This window comes from Sceloporus undulatus, chromosome 7, assembly GCF_019175285.1.
Source record: "Sceloporus undulatus isolate JIND9_A2432 ecotype Alabama chromosome 7, SceUnd_v1.1, whole genome shotgun sequence".
Taxonomy (NCBI): domain Eukaryota; kingdom Metazoa; phylum Chordata; class Lepidosauria; order Squamata; family Phrynosomatidae; genus Sceloporus; species Sceloporus undulatus.
Window position 1 is genome coordinate 30,636,852 of NC_056528.1, and position 17,904 is coordinate 30,654,755.

Consider the following 17,904-nt stretch of genomic DNA (forward strand, 5'->3'; position numbering starts at 1 on the left):
ATGTTTCCTCATGCAACCCGAGCGATTCTTCTTAAAGAGGTGCCCGGTGGGTTCCCTTTCTATCTTCAGTGACAGGCAGCAGTTGGGGATTGCTTAGGCAGGTCACTCTGTACATGCCCAGAGGGCACTTGTTAACTGCATGCGTATCTGGACTGGCATTTCAGTTGTGGCATTAAAGGTTGAATTTCATGCCTTAGCTACTTTTTAATGGGAACGCACTCCAGCTTGGAGTTGGAAGGGGAAGAGGTGGAAATGCCCAGAAGTGGAATAACCTTTTGCACACCTGAGGCCCAGGGTTCAATCCTTAGCATTGCCAATTAAACGGAAGTTGGGGAGCAGCTTCTATTTAGGCATGAGGTGCTGGCAGCCTGATCGGGAAGAAAGCGACTCCCTACACTGATCTCTGGATGTATTCTTCCCTAGGATTTGAGCATTGGGAAGATATTGGCTAGCATTGTCTATCATGGAGATGGAGGGCAACTTTGCAGTCACTGAATTGATTGCTGGTTGTGCAATGCCACCTTGTTGATGAATGGCGATGTTGCACAACCGAATGCATGTGTGCCTTTAGATGAACATGAGAATGTGCAATTGTGCGCACTTGGGAAGCATGCACAGCTCTGCTTCTGAACTGAGTGCAGGCCTTTTGCAATGGACAAAAATGTTCAGCCACTTCCATAGGGGAATTTATGCATATGTAAGACACCCACAGGATTCCAGTCTTGCCTCTTGGAATCACAGCTGATGAGATTCTTGGTGGGTCAGGTTTGTCCTAATATCTGGGGAAGAAAAGGGAAACCAACCTATCTTCCTTCCTTCTTTTCCTCTGTCTGTGGCATGAACAGGTGGCATGCTGTGACCTTTGAGGGCTGCCAGGGCAATTGGGATCCCTCTTTCTGTCCTCACTTGTGCTGTGAGAAGGGTGTCCCTCCTTTTAATATATCATGCAAGGATGGTAGAAATGTAATTCCTTGACCATTTCATCCTCTCATAGGAGGACAAGTAATTAACCCTAGTTTGCTGCAGGAAAAAATGGGTAGAAAAAGAGTTCTGCATAACTCAAAAGCTTGCACCCATATTAAATAAATTTAACAGCCCAGTAAAAGCAGAGTTTTGCTTCTCCTGCCTTCTTGCTCCATGGAGCCGGACTGGTTCTTAAGACTCTTAAAGGGAGCCAACCTCTATGGAATATTTTCCTCTCTTGTTGGGCAACATCCTGAAATGGCAGGACCTGTGAAGCGAGTTTCTTCACAGGGAAGCACACCCTTCAACGCTCCTGTCTTTTGTGGCTTTGCAGGAAGTGTGTGTCTGAGTTGGAGAGACCCCCGCCTTTTATCTCAAAAACCAAAACAGGAGCAAAAAGAAAAGGCTTTGGACATTTAACTTTTTGGATTGCGACTCCCCAGAACTCCTCAGCCAGCGTGGCTCATGAGCCCAAGTTCAAAAAAAGTAACTTCTCCCAAACCCAGAGGAGAGGGGAATTGATTTCTCTTGCAAGCTGCCACCACACAATGATGGCAGCATCCACACTGGAGAAATAACCCAGTTTGGCACCACTTTAAGTGCCCTGGCTCAAGGTTATGGAATTCTGGGAGTTGGAATTAAAAGAGAGTCTGGAAGGCCATGTCTTGAGAGTGCTTTCACTGTATTCCTACTTGGCAGAAAGGGGGTTGAACGAATGAATGGCCTTTGCAGATCCCTTCCAGCTCCAGGAGCCTATGACAAGCAGGAATCCCTGCTTCTGCTGTTGTGCCCCATTGGATTTGGGCCCTTGGGAGGCTCTCAGTCCCTCCGAGGTCCTTCCTGTGTGGCGCCCTTAATGGCCAGCCACCTCCCTCCCTCCCTCCCTCCCTCTGGCCAGGGGCCCGCCGGGCAGCCTTCCAGGCCGGAAGAGGCCTGGGCTTTGGTCCCATCCGCCTGGCTTTGTCCTCCTGGCTGCCCTTGGGAGGGAGGAGGCCCCCAGGGCTGGCGCTGCCCCTCTGCCCATTGGCCCTGGCTGGGGCGGGGTCCAGCTGGGTGGTCAGGGGGTGCCAGAATGGCCTCTTGACCCCCATGGCAGGGAGGGGAGTCCCAGCTCTTTCCCAGACTGTGGCTGGAGGGGGGCTAGCGTCCTGCAAGAGGTGGCTTTGGGAGCTTGGCTCTTCTTCCTCCCTTGGCTCACCCACTTGGTTTTTGCTCTGGGTGCTGTGGCCACTCTTGCTCTGCTCTTTTTTGCCTCCAGGGTCCTTCTCCCTCTTTCTCTGCTCTTGCTCCTCACTTCCACTTCAGTGGCTTCAAAAGGTTGGCCTGGTCAGGGCTTCCAGCTGGCTGCTTGAATTTTTCCAGGGACATTTTTAAGTTTCAGGGTCCACCGTCGGGTGCTGGGCATTTGCCCAAGATGGCAAAGAAAATACAGGAGGGCAAACAGGCCATTGAGAGTAACCAGGCGTGTCTTCCTTTTCCAGGACATGTGCTACATTTCAGCTTTCTCTCCAGGAGGAGTTCCAAAATGTCCTCCATTTTGAGAATCACTAAGAAGCATGGGTTTATATTTCCATTTACATAGATTATCTACTTTGGTTTGGTCCCCACAACTCCCTCCTCACTGACAACAACAACACATCCTAATTGTTGCATCCAGAGTTCCTCTTAGCTCTCTGCAGCCTTGCCAAGAGAGTGGTAGGATCTGAGCTGCATGGCCGCCACAGCCTTGTTGAAGATGCCCTGTTGTGTGCCAGCCTGGGGCCATGCGGAACTCCCATCTCCTTTGCAAAAACCCACAGGGCAACCTTTTTGCATTGGGGCAGAATCTTGGTATCCTTTTGTCCAAACACACACCCCTGCAAGGACTGGCTCTTGTTAGCTGCCCATGGTTGCCGTTGGTGTTCCTCTCTTGGGCCCTAAAGCTGTGCCCCATTGCCAGCCCCAGATGGCAGCCTCTGGCTCCAGTCCAAGAAGGGGATAAGGGCTTAAAGAGCCTGCCCCCCCCCCACTTCAGGGTTGACAGATGACCCCCACCATCCTGGTCCTCCTCTTCCTCCTTCTTCCCAGCTGGTCTCAAAGCCAAAAGAGAGAGTGGCACCACCAGTGTACCCTCTCCATGGTGGGCAAGGCATTTGGGGAGGGGTGCCCTGTTTGGTTGTTCCTTCTCCTGAATAGCCAAGCTGTCACCCGCTGCCTGGGCTGCCCATAAATAACAATGGGGCCCCAATAGACAGACAGACACCCCCTTTTCCCCCTCTCCTCTCCTCCCATCCCAAACCACCTTCCCCAGACTGGGCCCCTTCAGGGTTTTGTTTGCACTGGGAGGGTGGGTCAGAGCAGCAGGAGGAGGCCCTTCTTCCCACCAGCCAGCCCTAGAGGAACTGGGCCCAGAGGGTGGGACGGGAGACCACTCCCAACCCTTTCTTTCTTTCTTTCTTTCTTTCTTTCTTTCTTTCTTTCTCCCTCCCACATTATCTCTAGGAAAGCTTCACTGCAATTTTGCCATTGCAAATGCATGGAAGGAGAGGTCCCACAAGTCTGGGTCCAGGACTGACTGAACAATGGGGCGGCTGGGATATCACTTCTCCACTTCTTGGCAAAAGAGATTCTGCCAGCAGTGACTACATAGAGTATATGCTTTAGATCAGTGGGTCTCAACCTTCCTGATGCTGCAACCCTTTAATACAGATCCTCATGTTGTGGTAACCCCCAGCCATAAAATGGGGGTGTCTCGGTTCCTAAGACCACTGGAAATACATGTTTTCCGATGCTTTTAGGTGACCCTTGTGAAAGGGTCGCTTGACCCCCAAAGGGGCTGTGACCCACAGGTTGAGAGCCACTCCTTCAGATGTTCCCTGAGTCCTTTCTCTTGTCTTTTAAAAAGGACTGTCTGCTCTCATCCATCTAGCCTTAGGGCCAGTGCAAACTTCTCTAAGTCCTTTGGCATTGCTTTCCTTTGCACCATCCTTTCCATCCTTTGTCACATGCCCCCATGTTTTACCCTTGACTTATCCCTGGGTCATATCTAAAACTGCCCTTGACTGGTACATGGGAGGGACTTATAGTTTGAGTCTCTCGGGTGACTTCTTAGCGCTTAGTGGGGAAGCTGCTGCAGTGAAAGGGGCGAGGGACTCCTTCCCTCCTCGCCCCACTCGCCCCTCTCCCATTTCCAGGAGGGGGAACCATAGATAAGAGCCCAGCAGAAAGTGTTTGGGGGCTTACCAGGCCCTGTCAAGATGCCCACAAAAATGCCCTCTTTGTGGAGGTTGCCTTTGCTCCCTCAAAAAATTAGTTTGGCTGCCCCCTCTTTGCCCCCAAGTCCTGCTTTGCAGAGACAAGGAAGAAAGGTCCCTTGTGTTCCCCTTTGGTTTGATCAGCAAGAGACCCAGGCTCTGAGAGGCCGGAGTGGGTCTGGAAGAAGGGGCCAGGGCTGCCCCGCCTTCCTCCTCCTCCTCCTCCTCTTCCTCCTCCTGCTCTCCGGGTGACCTACTTCGGCCTCTTGGGCCCAGGGAGGGAGGGGCGGGGCGCCCTCCTCCTCCTCCTCCCCCTCCCTCGGGTGGGGCTGCCCAGTGGGCACAGCAAGCAGCAGCAGCAGGCCTTGGCCGGGGCCGCAGGAGGAGGGAAAGAGCGAGCGAGCGAGAGTCGTCCTCTGCTGCTCCGGAGGGCTCCCCGGCGGCCCTTGGGGCGACCCCTTTCCTCCCTTGGCGACCTCCCGCCCGGAGGACTGGCCTTGGCCGGGATGATCTTGCCCTCGGAAGGGCCCTCCTGGCCGGTGAGTGGAGCCCCGCGAGGAGGGAGGGAAGGAGGGAGGGATGAGGGAAAGAGCAGGGCCCCAGGGCTTTGGGAAGGAGTGGCCCCGGGAGCCATCATCGCCTGCCTCGGGGCCCCTTGCCCTCCAGCCCAGCCCACAGCCCCCCTTGGAATGACAGCTCCTGGCTGCAGAAGGGGAGCCTCGCCTTCCCCTGCAAGACTCCGGGGCCCCTGGCCCTCCACTCCAGCCAGGCAAGGGCTCCCTTCTCTTCATGGAGCCCCAGGGACCCTTCCTTCCTCAGCTGTGACTACACTGTGCTCCTCTCCGAACAGAAGCAAGGCCAACAGCATGCATCTATCTATCTATCTATCTATCTATCTATCTATCTATCTATCTATCTATCTATCTACCTACCTACCTATCTATCTATCTATCTATCTATCGCATCGAAGTCCGCCAACTGATTGGTTTCCAACTAAGGAGCGAAGTTGCAGTTCCTCCAGTTTGTGCCACTTGGGAGTTGTGGGTCGCATTTTGAGGCCAGGCTGCTTCTGGTTTGGGATGTTTGGCCCACGCTGGAGAATGACTAATCTTTATTTTTGTCGCTCCAAGCACGCAGCCCACACAGAGACTCAGGAAGAACCTGGAACCAAGTGTGTTGCTTGGCTCTGATCTGGGGATGATGGGCTTGCAGGGTCCAGCCCAGGCCATGGAGGGCGGGTGCATCCTGGCCCTTGTAGTCCCAGAATGCAAATTTCCGAAGCTGCAGACTGGATGACCCGCTTTGTTTTCTTCGCTAGGACCCTGAGACCTTCAAGCATCAAAGGCATATATGTACATCTGTATGCTTAGAAGGAAAGAATGTGCAGCCTAGGAATGTGTTCCTTGAGGAGCAGAACTTGAATGGCGCTGGCATTCCTCCTTTTGCAGAAGAATCCCTTCTCTTGCTGATAGTTAACTCTCTGAGCTTCCTTCGGTTCAGCAAAACCAAAACAGCCACAGAGTCCTGTGAAGAAAGGCAGGCCTTGCTTGGTGCTGCTGCTGCTGTTGTTGTTGTTGCTGTGCACCTTCAAGTCATTTCCAACTAATGGCGACCCTAACTCCCTCACAGCAGCCTTGGGTTTTGGGGTTGGCACTGAAGTAGTTAAGCACCCGCTTGGTGTGGCACTGAAGGAGTGGGCGTCTCAGGCCAAGAGGTGTGTTTGTGGACTGGACAGTCTCCTCCCTTCTGCAGATTTTTGGCCTTGGTTGAATTAGGCCAAACGGCTTGCAGTGGGTTTGAGGGAGGGGAATAGCAGGGGGGTGCATGAACCTACTCTTGCTTGGCCACCCCCAAAGTGTGGGCACTGGGCCAATTTGCCATCTGACTTTGCCAAAGGGAGCAAGACAGGCACCCAAACGGTCTTTTCAGGTGCTCTGGTTCGCATCCATCCGCCCTGAGAAGGGAAACAGGCCGAAGGGACATTCCATAGGACTTGCCAAGAACATTGCTTTGCTCTGGAGTAAACCCAGAGTAGCTGCCTTTCCAACATTTCAGGGATTCTGGGAGGCTGAATCCACTTTGCTGTCAATCCTCCTTGTTTCAGATGGAGAAGCTTTCTGGAGCTCCAGGTCCCCCTTTCCCTGCCTCCTTTGGAAAGTTTGGGTAGCCCTCCCTGCTCCCTGCCCCTCACTTGGCACCATGCCCTTCTTCTCTTTGGTGGTTGCTCTGGGCATTTCCTGTATGGGTCGCTTCTGGCATGGTTTCCATGATCTCTGGGTGCCCAGATAGGATGGTAGAGGAGAGAATTAGGGAATGGTTATTATTATTATTATTGTTATTATTTCGACTACATCTCCAAGATCATGGGAGTTGTAGTCCAATAAAGGTAACTTCCCAAGCCTCTAGTGGGAGGAAGCCTGCTTTCCTTGGGCAGCTGAGACCTTTGCCTTCTGGTAAGACCAGTTTGGGCAGCTATTCAGCTCAGGCATCGCAGTTCATTTGCATGTCCTTGTTTCTGGGCCATCTTGACTGGGTCATTTTCCAACCCAGGCCTCCAGTTGTGTTGCTGAGTTGTCAAAAAGGAGGTTTTGGGGGTCTCCTTCCCATGCAGGGAGGCTGGTCCTCAGGCCGCTGCAGAGTTGGGGTGGCACACAGTATTGTTTATTACCTGGTGTCAGGAGGAACAGACAGGCTAAACCTATTGTTATTAGTATTAGTATTAGTATTTCTTACCCACCTCTCCCCATGGATCGATGCAGGGAACAATAACAATTAACAAACAACATCAATTACAATGCATATCAATTTGAAAGGACAAATAAGATGAACACATATTAAAGCAATCCGCCTTTAAACTCACAATTTAAAATTCACAATTCAGCCTCCCACTACAAAGGTTGCTATTGTTGTTGTGTGCCTTTAAACCATTTCTGGCTTATGACAACTCTAATCCCGTCCCATGTAAACCCACTGGGTGACCTTGGGCCCACCACACTCTCTCAGCCTCAAAGGAGGACAATGGCAATGGCAATGACAAAGGCAAATTACTTGCTGGGAAATGGGTTTTTTTTGTGGGACAGAGGTCTTGGTGGAAGTGGTCCAGGGCTGACTGCCCTCCATTGCTGCAGTCACCAGGGCATGTGGTACCTGAGCATCATTTGCCACATCCTGTGGTCTCTATGTTCCCAGGAAGGGTTTTGGGTGGACCGCAGAGAGCTTGCCCAATTGGGGGGTCAGAGGGAGAGTGGGCAGACATTTTATTATCTTGGAAAAGTCCTAGGCTGCTTGCCATTAACGCAAAGGCCATAAATCTGTCCCTCTTCCCCACCTTAAAAAGGAAGAAACACCCTCCTCCTCCCTTTAGCTGAGGCAGCAGCTTCAGTGCCAGGCTCTGCCCCTCAGCAAAACCTGGAAAAGTGTTGCTTTTTTGAGTGGCAACTCCCAGGCTGGGGAATTCTGGGAAGGATAGGGCTGAAGGGTCCTGGGAGGGACACGACTGGACACTCAGTGAGTTTAGCTAGGGGAATTCTGGGAAGAACATGGCTGGGACCAGATGAAAGGGAAAGAGGGAGAGGTCTGGCTGCCCCCTTCCATGCCCCTCAAACCTTGGAGACAGGCTCTGGGCCGCAGGGAAGGGGGCTCTCCTATAAGGCTCCAAACCCTCCGGGGGGGGGGGGGAGATTGGAAAGGGAGATGGGGCAAGGTAGGGCTGCAAGGAGCCAGCCAGGTCTGCCAGTCTGTGGGTGGCTGGACAAGGAGGGCTGTTGTCCATCTGTCCATCCTGGCTGGGGGAAAGGAGCTGGCTCTGTCCTGCCAAAGGCAAGTCTGTTTTGAGCCTGAGCAGCTTGGACCCAGTCCTGGGAGTGCCATGGGAACACCCGTCCAGGGCATGTGGGGAAGGAGCCAGGGCAGGCGCATGGGGGGAGGTGGGTGGCATGCACAGGGCTGGGACTTTTTTTAAGGAGGGGTCTTGCCTGTTGTTGCATTGCCTACCCCTTCTGTTTTTCCATTGCTGAATGTTTCATGTATCCCACAGTCCACACACACAGAGAAAGGGCCATTTGGCTGAGGAGTAGCCCCCTCTTCCCCTTGGCCACCCCTTGGCATGGCTCTCCCAGGCAGTGGGCCAGCTGGCATTCCTCTTCCCTCAGCCCTGGCATCTGTACCCTGGGGCTGAGCATGGCCTCCCCCTTGGACTGGAGATGGGGGCACCCCCTGGGCTGCATTCTCTGTCTCTGGATGCATCCCACGCACCTACCCTCCCTCTCATGCCCCCCATGCCAGAGACCTTGGCAGTAATGGGAACAGATTGTTGCTCCAAAAAGCTGTTTCTCTCTGGGCAACACCCTGGGGTGGGTGGGGGCTCATCCCTGGGCATGGCTGGGCCCTTTGGACCCATTCTTGGACCTCTGCAGAGAACGCACCCTCCCTCTGGAGCTCAGGCACACTGCCCTCCCAGTTTTGGCAACTTCTCCTCTTAAGGTCCAATCTGTCTCTCCCTGCAGCCAGACTTAGGCCTTCCAGATGTTTTTGTCTTCAACTCCCAGAATCCCATTCCATTGGCCAAGATGGCTGAGGCTTCTGAGAGCTGAAGTCCAAAACACCTGGTTGGAATTTATCTGGTATCAGATGTTGTTGGACTGAAGCTCCCAACATCCATAGGCATCATGGCCAGTGTTGAGGAATGCTGGGAGCTGTACTCCAACAAAGTCTGAGGTTGAGAGAGTGTGGCTTGAAACTCACCAGCTAGGCAAGCCACACTCTCTCAGCCTGAGGAAGGCAAGGGCAAACCTCATCTGGATACATATTTCCAAGAATATCCTAGGTTGCCATAAGTCAGAGTCAATTTGATGGTGTTCATAACAACCACAATTCAAGCAATGCATCTGAAGAAATGGATTGGAATCTGAGAAGCTCCTGCTAAAATAAATCAGTGAGTCTCAAAGGTGCAACTAGATTCCTTTGTGCGAATCTCTGGGGGTTTTATTCCTCCCCAAATAGTCTTAACTGTGGCGGATTGGTAAGAATTCTTCTCTGGTGAGACTGGAAAGGATTCTGTTAAACATTGCTGCATTCCTTTGGAGACAAAGGAAAACAAACACACACTACAATTCCCAGTGTCCTTGCCAGGGTGTGGCTGCGGATGTTTTAACATTTGTAATCTGGGCTGTTTTAAGGGTGAGGCTTGGCTTCATCATTTTGTCTTCCTCCTCTCTTGCAAAGTCTTAGGAAAAGGGGGTCTTCTGTCAGGAGAGCTATGTCTCTACCATTCCCTGACCACCTTCCTTCCTTCTGTTCATACATTATTAAAGTATTAAAAATAAAATGCCCTTTATAATAGGATTGGGTATGTATGTATATGTTCAAGTCAAATCAATTTATACAGTTTTGTATGGGAAGGGAATCAATGAGCCCACATCCCAAAGCCTTGAATAGAAATCATGTGCCAGCCTTGTTTCATCTTCCCTTCCAAAAGCATGGGAAAGTTCCTCTTTTTTGGACTACAGCTTTGAGAGGACTCCTTTGGCCAGGGCTGTGGGTGGGTTCGGAGAGCTGTAGTTCTAAACTGCTGCAAAAATAATCCAGTGTGACACCACTCCAACTTCCATGGCTCACTGATGGGGAATACTGGGAACTGTAGTTTTGTGAGACATTCAACCACCTCTGGTGCCACAGAAAACTGCAGTACAGTACTTAGAATTCAATAGCATTGTAAGGTAACAGTTAAAGTGGTGTCAAACTGGATTATTCCTGCAGTGCAGGTGCAACCCAAGAAAGTGTTTCCCATCTTTGGGGCCAATCTGGGTGTTTTGCTAGCGCCCCATTGTGGGCATCCTGAGGAGTGCAGCCTTCTGAGTTTGTTTATACATCCCTTATGTGCTCCATTCATTCATTCATTCTTTCTTTTCTTCTTTCATTCTGCAGGCTGCAGGCTTTGCCCAGGGCCGGGCTCTGTCCAAGATGAGTTCCTCGTCCTTGTTGGAGGGCAGCTCCATCGATCCTCCGGTGCTGCTGAGCGACATCAAGACAGAGCCGCCTGAGGAGCTGCTGGCCAGCGATTGCAACCAGCCCCAAGCCGAGCCGGTGGACTTGTCCCTCAACAAAGCCAAGCCTCCCCTGCACCCGGCTCCCTCCTCCTCCTCCTCTTCCTCTTCCTCCTCCTTGTCTTCCTCACTGCCTTCCTCCGTCCGCTCCTCGCCCATGCTTGCCACGCCACCCATCCCAACCCCCTTGGTCTCCATGACCCCCACGGGGCTGGGCTCCTCCTCGGCCATCCCAGCCGTCCTCTCGCCGGGCTCCATCCTCGCCTCCACCCAAGGCAGCAGTGGGCAGCAGATCCTCCACGTCATCCACACCATCCCTTCGGTCAACCTGCCCAGCAAGATGGGCAACCTCCAGACCATCCCGGTGGTGGTTCAGTCCTTGCCTGTGGTCTACACCACGATGCCCAGCGACGGTGTCACCGCGGCCATTACAGTGCCCCTGATCAGCGGCGATGGGAAAAACACCGGAATGGGTGAGGCCCTGTTGCTTTGCTTTCTGTTGACTCAGGCCCATGGTGACCAGATGTCCTCCTTTTCCAGGACATGTCCTACATTGCAACCTTATGTCCTGGAGGAATTCCAAAATATCCTCCATTCTCAGTATGACTAGGAAGCATGAATTTACATTTATATGAGTGTTTCTAGCTCTCTTTTTGTTGGGTAATGTCTTACATTTTTCCTTGAATTTCCTCATTTTGTGGTGCTTTGAGGTCCTCCTTTGCAGTTATGACATCTCAAGCTGTGACCACTAGTGTGCATGTGTATTTTTTAATTTATAAGTGTGTACACACAAGCAGCTTGGCTCCCCTGGTTTGAATTCATCATCAGGTTAATTTTTTTAAATTATAGTCTTTTAAACTTTATTTTAAATGTTTTTTTAAATGTTTTTATCTGTGATCTGCCTCAGATCCTTCTGGGGAGAAAGGCAGCATACAAATGAAATAAATGAATACAATTAATGTATTGATTTAATTCCGCCTTCTTCCCAGTCTTGGCCTCCTGGTGTCTTACAAAAGTTAAAAGAGACACACCTTTAAAATGCATTATTCTACAAGAGTTTAAAACACAACTAAACTGACCATAGATTTAAAAGATTTTGAGAAGGAAGGGGCCTTCTTGGTGGCTGCTCCCAAGCTCTCCGTTGTCTTTCTGGTCTGTGCATACTTTGGACTGCAGCTGAGGAATGCCATTTTCAAAGACTTCCTTTGATGCTTCCAAAAACTGATAACTAGTTTTCGCCCTCATGCTTTGGCAGCCAAGATAGAATATTCTTTCCTAGCTTTTTTCTTGCAGGGAATTTAAAAACAGAAGAAAACATGGAAGAAGTCTTTGAAAATGACACTACCCAGTTGCAATCGGAAGTGGTGCATTCCCTTTTTTCCTTTCATTCTGCTCCCTATCTGAAACAAAATGCTTTAGGTGTACCTAAAGGAAACTGGATTTACTGTTGAGGATGAGAAAGAGGACTTGGGAAGGGTGTGGGGTGTGCATGTGTGTTAGCTCTTGCCATCCACAACAGAGCCATGTATGGCTGTGGATGGCTGGCTGGCGCTGGGTTGCCCATCCATCTGCTGGTATTTTGCAGCATGCCAAGAGCCGTCTTGGCCTGCCAGCCCTTCCTCTCATTTGCTGGCTCTCTGTTTCCTCTGCAGTGAAAGTCGACCCCGGTTCCATCTGCTCCGTTGATGGGAACAGCGACAGTGAGACCAGTGCCTCGGAGAGCGGCCCCCCGTCCTTCCCGGACCTCCAGAGAGAGTGAGTCTGGGACTGGCAGGGATTTGGGGTGCAAAACCCACAGCTGGATTTAGCTATGCCCAAAGGGGCTTCTCTTTCAGGCTGAAGGCATGCTTCTAGTTCTCATGATCAGGAAGGAGGTAGAGTTCAGAAGTATCCTCAGACAGGGAACCCTCTTCCATTTGCAATTTCAAAGTATCGGGTGCAGTATGTACACCATTGCACACATATCCATTTTTGCAGAATGATCCAATTGAAGGGACCCAGGTGCCATCTAATCTAACTTCTTTCCAATGCAGGAATCCACCATTAAGATAACACTGAGAAGTGGGCATCCAATCTGATTTTTTTAAAAAAAAAAAACAACTCCCGAAAGATGAGACGTTCCCCATAAAGCTTAGTTGGAATCTCCTATTTTTTGCAATTTCAGTCCATGGATTTCGGTTCAAACTCCCTTAAGTTTAATGGGAATCTTCTTCCTTGCAATTTCAACTCATTGATTTGGGTTCAAACTTCATAATGTTTATAGGGAATCTCCTTTCTTGCAATTTCAGATCATTGATTTGGGTTCAAAGTCCATAATGTTTAGTGGGAATCTCCTTTCTTGCAACTTCAATCCATTGAGTTGGGTTCTGCTTTTTGGATCACACCCTTCCTTACACCTCACAGTCCGCAACCGAGATCATGCATTTGGGATACTGGTGGAAGCCAAGGATTCACACTCAAAACCCCACCTGAGCCTTGCAGGACTCTGGTTATTGACCTTTCCCTGTGGGTTTTGCAAATGCTTGGTGTGTGACACCCTTGTTGTGGCTGCATGGAGGTTGTGGGGAAGTGGAACTGGATAAAAAAGTGGTCAAGGCCTTTGGGACATGGTTGTGACCCCCTTTTTCTCTTTGCCAGACATTCGACCAGCCGAATGCAATGGACAGATTCCCCAGACCTCAAGAAGCGGCGGATCCACCAGTGTGACTTCGACGGCTGCAATAAAGTTTACACAAAGAGCTCACACTTGAAAGCACACAGAAGGATACACACAGGTAGGTGTGTTTGTGGGGGTGGCATTGGGGAGGCATAGGTGGGCATAACGTGGGCTGCAAATACTCCTTTGGTCCCCTGGCGTTAAGAGACCATTCCCAGGCTCCCAGATGTTTCTTTGAAGCCAGGTAACCCCGAGGGCTTCTGCACTGCTCTTGCATCCATCATGTCAGGCGTTAGGTTTATCTAGCAAAACAGATAAACCCTGTACTTCCAGCTGGCATTTCTTTGAAGCCTTAAAAACTGGTGTTGCAAGGGACTGAATCCAGGATTTTGTGCATGGGAAGCAGGTCCTCTGGCTTAAAGGCCTCTCATTTTCCAGTGCATCCTATTCCCCCTGGAAATCTCAGCCCCTCAGTTAAGGCAGAGATCCAAACAATTAGGGCTCATGTACTGTACTGCCTCTAGCCAACATAACCAAAGGTGAGGAAGGATGGAAGCTGTAGCCCAGCAGAATTTATTTAGAGGGCCACAGTTGCAGATGCCCCAAATCCTGGGTTTAAGGTTTCCTCCTTGCTAGGCCTGTCCCAGGTAATCAGGGACCCCATACTGTGTGGCATAGACTATCAGGTGTGATAGCGATGGTGGGGAATGATAGGAGCTGCAGTCAAATGGCACTCGCATGACCAAAGACAGAGAAGAGCCCTGCTACATTTTAGGTCCATGATCACAATCGTTTAAGCCTCCAAATGCTGTGGTTGGACTACAGCTCCCAGCAATGGTGAGTAATGCTGGGAGTTGCAGTCCAACAGCATCTGGAGAGGGCTTTCCCAGCCCTTTGAGAGAGTAATGCAAACAAGAGAGGTAAGCAGGGAGCCTGTCCTAAATCACAAGTGGGCAATTCAGCCCATTTTCGGCTACCAGCCTGTTTGACCTTCAAAAGCCAAGAAAAGGAGCCACTGAGTTGCAAAAGGTTTATTTTCCCTCCGACGTGGAGGAAGAACGAAGGATTCAGCGAAGGAGAGCAAAGCAAACGTGTGGGTTGCCGGGGAGGAAGGCGTTGCTAGGATACTCCCGGGTTCAGAGGATGGAGGCGGTTGCTAGGATACCTGTGGGGGAGGACCTCATGGATGGAATAGGGGTTGCTAATTAATTGTTACATTATATTATACATATTATAATATATATAATATTAATTGTTATATTATATTACACTCACCCCTCTACATTTGTGCCTTTGACTTTTGCAGATTTGATTATTCATGGATTTGATTAATACGTTCTCTCTAGGAACATCTAGGTCCTCCAGCGCAACTCTGTGGTCAGCTTTAACAAAAAGTCACACTGAAGGACCAAGAGATTCCTAGAGAGAACACTCTGCTAGGCATTTGTAGCTCCTCCAGCACAATGGGGGTCCTGTGCCCCTGACCCAGCAAATGTGGAAGGATGAGTGTAACTGAATATTAATAAGAAGAAAAACAAAAAATAAATCCTCACCAATCGCCATCCTCTCTGCAGGAGAGAAGCCCTACAAGTGCACCTGGGAGGGCTGCCCCTGGAAGTTCGCCCGCTCCGATGAGCTGACCCGGCATTTCCGCAAGCACACAGGCATCAAGCCTTTCCGTTGCTCGGACTGTGACCGCAGCTTCTCCCGCTCTGACCACTTGGCCCTGCACCGCCGGAGGCACATCATGATGTGAGGAGGCTGACCCCAGTCCTGTCCACCCCCCCAGTCCGGCCACTGGAGGAGGAGGAGAGCTGCCCCCCAGTGACCCGTTGGACTCTCGCCCAATTCTTGCCTTTGCTGCAAATGGATGGAGCCAGCATCGAAAGAGCCTCCCCTCCCACCCTGGTCCTTGCCACTGCACCAAATGAGCCAGAGGGTCATCCTTCCGTTGGCTTCTTAGCTTTGCATCGTGGGGCAAAGAAGGTGTCTTTTCTTGGGGATGTCTGGCAATGGGGCAGGGGTGGGGTGGGGGGTCTGACCAGAGGGGCAGATGGTGGGTCTCCAGAGGTCCAAGCCAGATTGATGTCTTGTTGGCTAGAATGGACGTTGTTTGGCTCAGGCAATGGCTCCTGCAGAAAGATGGATGTGAAGAAACCTGACCCTCACCCTACTCCTAATTTCTCTGTGACGGAAAAAGGTGCAGATTTGCAGGAGTACCTGGTCCATATCTGCACTTCTGCGGTGGAAAAAGGTGCAAATCTGCAGAGGTGCCTGGTCTCCACCTCTTTTCTGTGTGGTTACCTGGTCCGTATCTCTCCCTATAGCTGACCCCAGGGACGTTTGAGGAGTTCAAGCTTCCTCCTCTGAGCGCCGAAAACATTCCCATTGAACTGCGAAGCACTTGGGAAAAGCATAATTGAGTTTTGATGTACAAGTGCCGAAACAAGAGTCTGCACTGGAAATTGGGCTTGGAATCAATCCATCGTTGGATGCTCAGAAATTCAGGACGGGGTTTGCCTGACTTGATTCAAGTATGGGTTTTTGCAGGCAGAGGCAGACCCTTCAACTTCGGACATTTGTACCCCTTCTCCTGACTATGAAAAGACTTGATTTCATCAAATTGTGTTGCCAAATTTGACGGCAAGATCCCATTTTTAAAAAACTATGAAATTCTGTTGATCTTTGAGAAGTGTGTGTGTGTGGATATGTATGCAAGATGGAAAGAGAGAGAGGTGGGAGGATGACTGTTTTTAATTTGGTCTGATTCAACCTGCGATGGGCCTGATCCCATTACAGACTGATGCATTTTTCCCTGTTAGTTTTTTGGGGGGTGGTTTGCAAAAAGGTGGCACATCGTTTGTTTTAGGGTGGATGACAACCATGGGAAGCGGGGTGCGGAAACAAGAAAAAGGGAGGACTTTTGCGGAACGGAGAACTGTGACGACAACTCAGATGTGAGGCGTGTTTCAGTGGGTTTCTAAATTCTGGGTACAATGTTGGGGTGGACAAGATGGATGGATTCTCCCAACTTGGTGACCTGCACAGAAATGAATTTGGGAGTGTGTTTCGGGGCGGGTGGGTTACGTATCCCTCTGCAGAGAGGAACCGGATCCTGGCAGAAGCCTTGGAAGCACAGCATTCGAACTTGGTTTACAATGAAGGTCCAAAGAACTGCCGGGATCCCATTTAAATCACAGACACCTGTTGGGATTTTTAAACCTTCTTTTTGCTCCTCTTTCCCTGCTTTTGGGGAAGTCAAATATGAACATGGTTTTCCAAAAACTCCTTTGCGTGTGTGTTGTATCTTCTCATCTTCTCTCTCTTGCAAATTCAGCCCAGGGAAACTGCTTATCTCCATTTACTAATGTCATACTACTCTTAATCCTTTGCACGGTCAATTCTGCTTTTGGGTCAGATCTGGGGGTTGAGGGAAGGGATCCACAGGTCCAAACCAGTCTTAGCTTGGTTTTTCTTGGCACTTGGCTAGGATTAGGAGTGTAAATCTCCTCTTCATTCTTGCCCATAAGGAATAATTTCAGTTTTCTTCTCCCCACTGGGCTGAATTATGAAAACGTTGTGCACTTTTCAATGCTTTGCTATCTTGGCTCTTTGTAAAGGTGCGAATTTGTGGGAGTACCTGGTCCGTATTTGCTCTTCTGTAGTGGAAGAAGATGCAAATCTACAGAGGTATGTGGTCTCCACTTCTTTTCTGTGGTGCAAAAAGGTACAAAACTTTGGCTTTGTCCCGAAAGCTTCTATTTTTGCACCAAAATGTAGCTTTTGTACAATAGATAATAAAATTCAGTGATTTTTTTTTAAATGCCAAAACATTTTTTACATGTCACCCAGTGCTTTGAAACAAAGGCATTGATTTTCTACTCTATCCGTTGGTCGCACAACCATTTTCCTGTCCCTTTGGTTGTGTGTGTAGTGCACACTTAGTTGTGCCAGCAGAGGGTGCTGCTGGATACTCATAGGCACTAAGACTAAGCTTTGGAAAACTTGGAATTGCTGCGCAGGTCTTGGTTTTGTATTAAGCTTCTTCTCCTGATGCCAAATCTTTCAGAACGTGAAATAGATCTGTACTGAAGCTGACTTCCCTGAATATAAGGAGAGCCCTGGGCTTGGAAAAATAACTACAGGGAGCCCTTGGCATCCGCTGGGTTCCTTCCATGCATGGATACTCAAGTCCCATTAAATAGAATGGCGTAGTAGTGAAATGGTGTCCCTGGTATGAAATGGCAAAATCAAGGTTTCCTTTTGGGAATTTTTATATATTTTAAAGTATTTCCATACTTTGGATGTGGATGCTTGAATCTGTGGATAAAAAATATCCATGGATATGGAGGGCGGACTATATTCACGTTTGCGGCTTTGGCTTTTGCGGATTTGATGATTTGCGGTTTTGATTAGTATGCTTCTCTCTAGGAATCTCTAAATCCTCCAACGCAACTCTGCTGGACATGAACCATAGAGTTGTCCTTCAGGACTTTGGCTTTACCAGAGGAAACACTTCTCTAGGTGTTTATAGGTCCTCAAATGTGATTCTTTGGTCAACCCCTGGCAGCTATTGGCCATAGAGTTGCACTGGAGGACCTGGAGATTCCTAGAGAGGTGTTCTCTTAGGTAAAAAGAACCCTTTGTGGTTTTTCCACATTCCTGGCAGTCCTTCATCCCTAACCCCAGTGAATGTAGAGGGACCATTGTGTTAAGCTTTGCAAAAAGGCAAGTCAAAGCCACCTTAAATGGTTGTCACTTCAGTCCTGTACATGCCATAAGGTAATTTATAGCGTTTCCAGGCATTTTCCAAAAGCGTATTCCTAATACAGTAAAGCAATGCATGTTGCATATTGCCAGTCTTCCAAACAACCGCACAACTGATGATGGACACTGGGTTACCTTGCCAAGACATCTGATATTTGGTTTGGCCTCTTTTAATGCTTGCATTGCTTTGTCTCTGGTTTGCTGTGTGGTCCTTTTGGGAAGCAATTGGGACCATTTAATA

The 17,904-nt window shown here is 49.8% G+C and overlaps 1 protein-coding gene across 5 annotated transcripts in view; it reads left to right on the plus strand.

The window, feature by feature from the left end:
- KLF8 (Kruppel like factor 8) overlaps nucleotides 1-16,184 on the plus strand; it is a 39,758-nt gene extending 23,574 nt beyond the window's left edge. For 2 of the 5 annotated variants that reach the window (XM_042478669.1, XM_042478671.1), the window contains 4 exons: nucleotides 10,122-10,713; nucleotides 11,893-11,995; nucleotides 12,878-13,014; nucleotides 14,471-16,184. In XM_042478669.1, the coding sequence (XP_042334603.1) occupies nucleotides 10,158-10,713; nucleotides 11,893-11,995; nucleotides 12,878-13,014; nucleotides 14,471-14,652 (978 nt within the window). In that variant the 5' untranslated portion in view covers nucleotides 10,122-10,157 and the 3' untranslated portion in view covers nucleotides 14,653-16,184. Of the gene's footprint in view, nucleotides 1-4,584; nucleotides 4,736-4,818; nucleotides 4,966-5,514; nucleotides 5,911-10,121; nucleotides 10,714-11,892; nucleotides 11,996-12,877; nucleotides 13,015-14,470 lie in introns of those variants that run through there. The other 3 variants (XM_042478670.1, XM_042478668.1, XM_042478672.1) reach the window with 3 other exon arrangements.
- The last annotated feature ends 1,720 nt before the right edge of the window (nucleotides 16,185-17,904 follow it).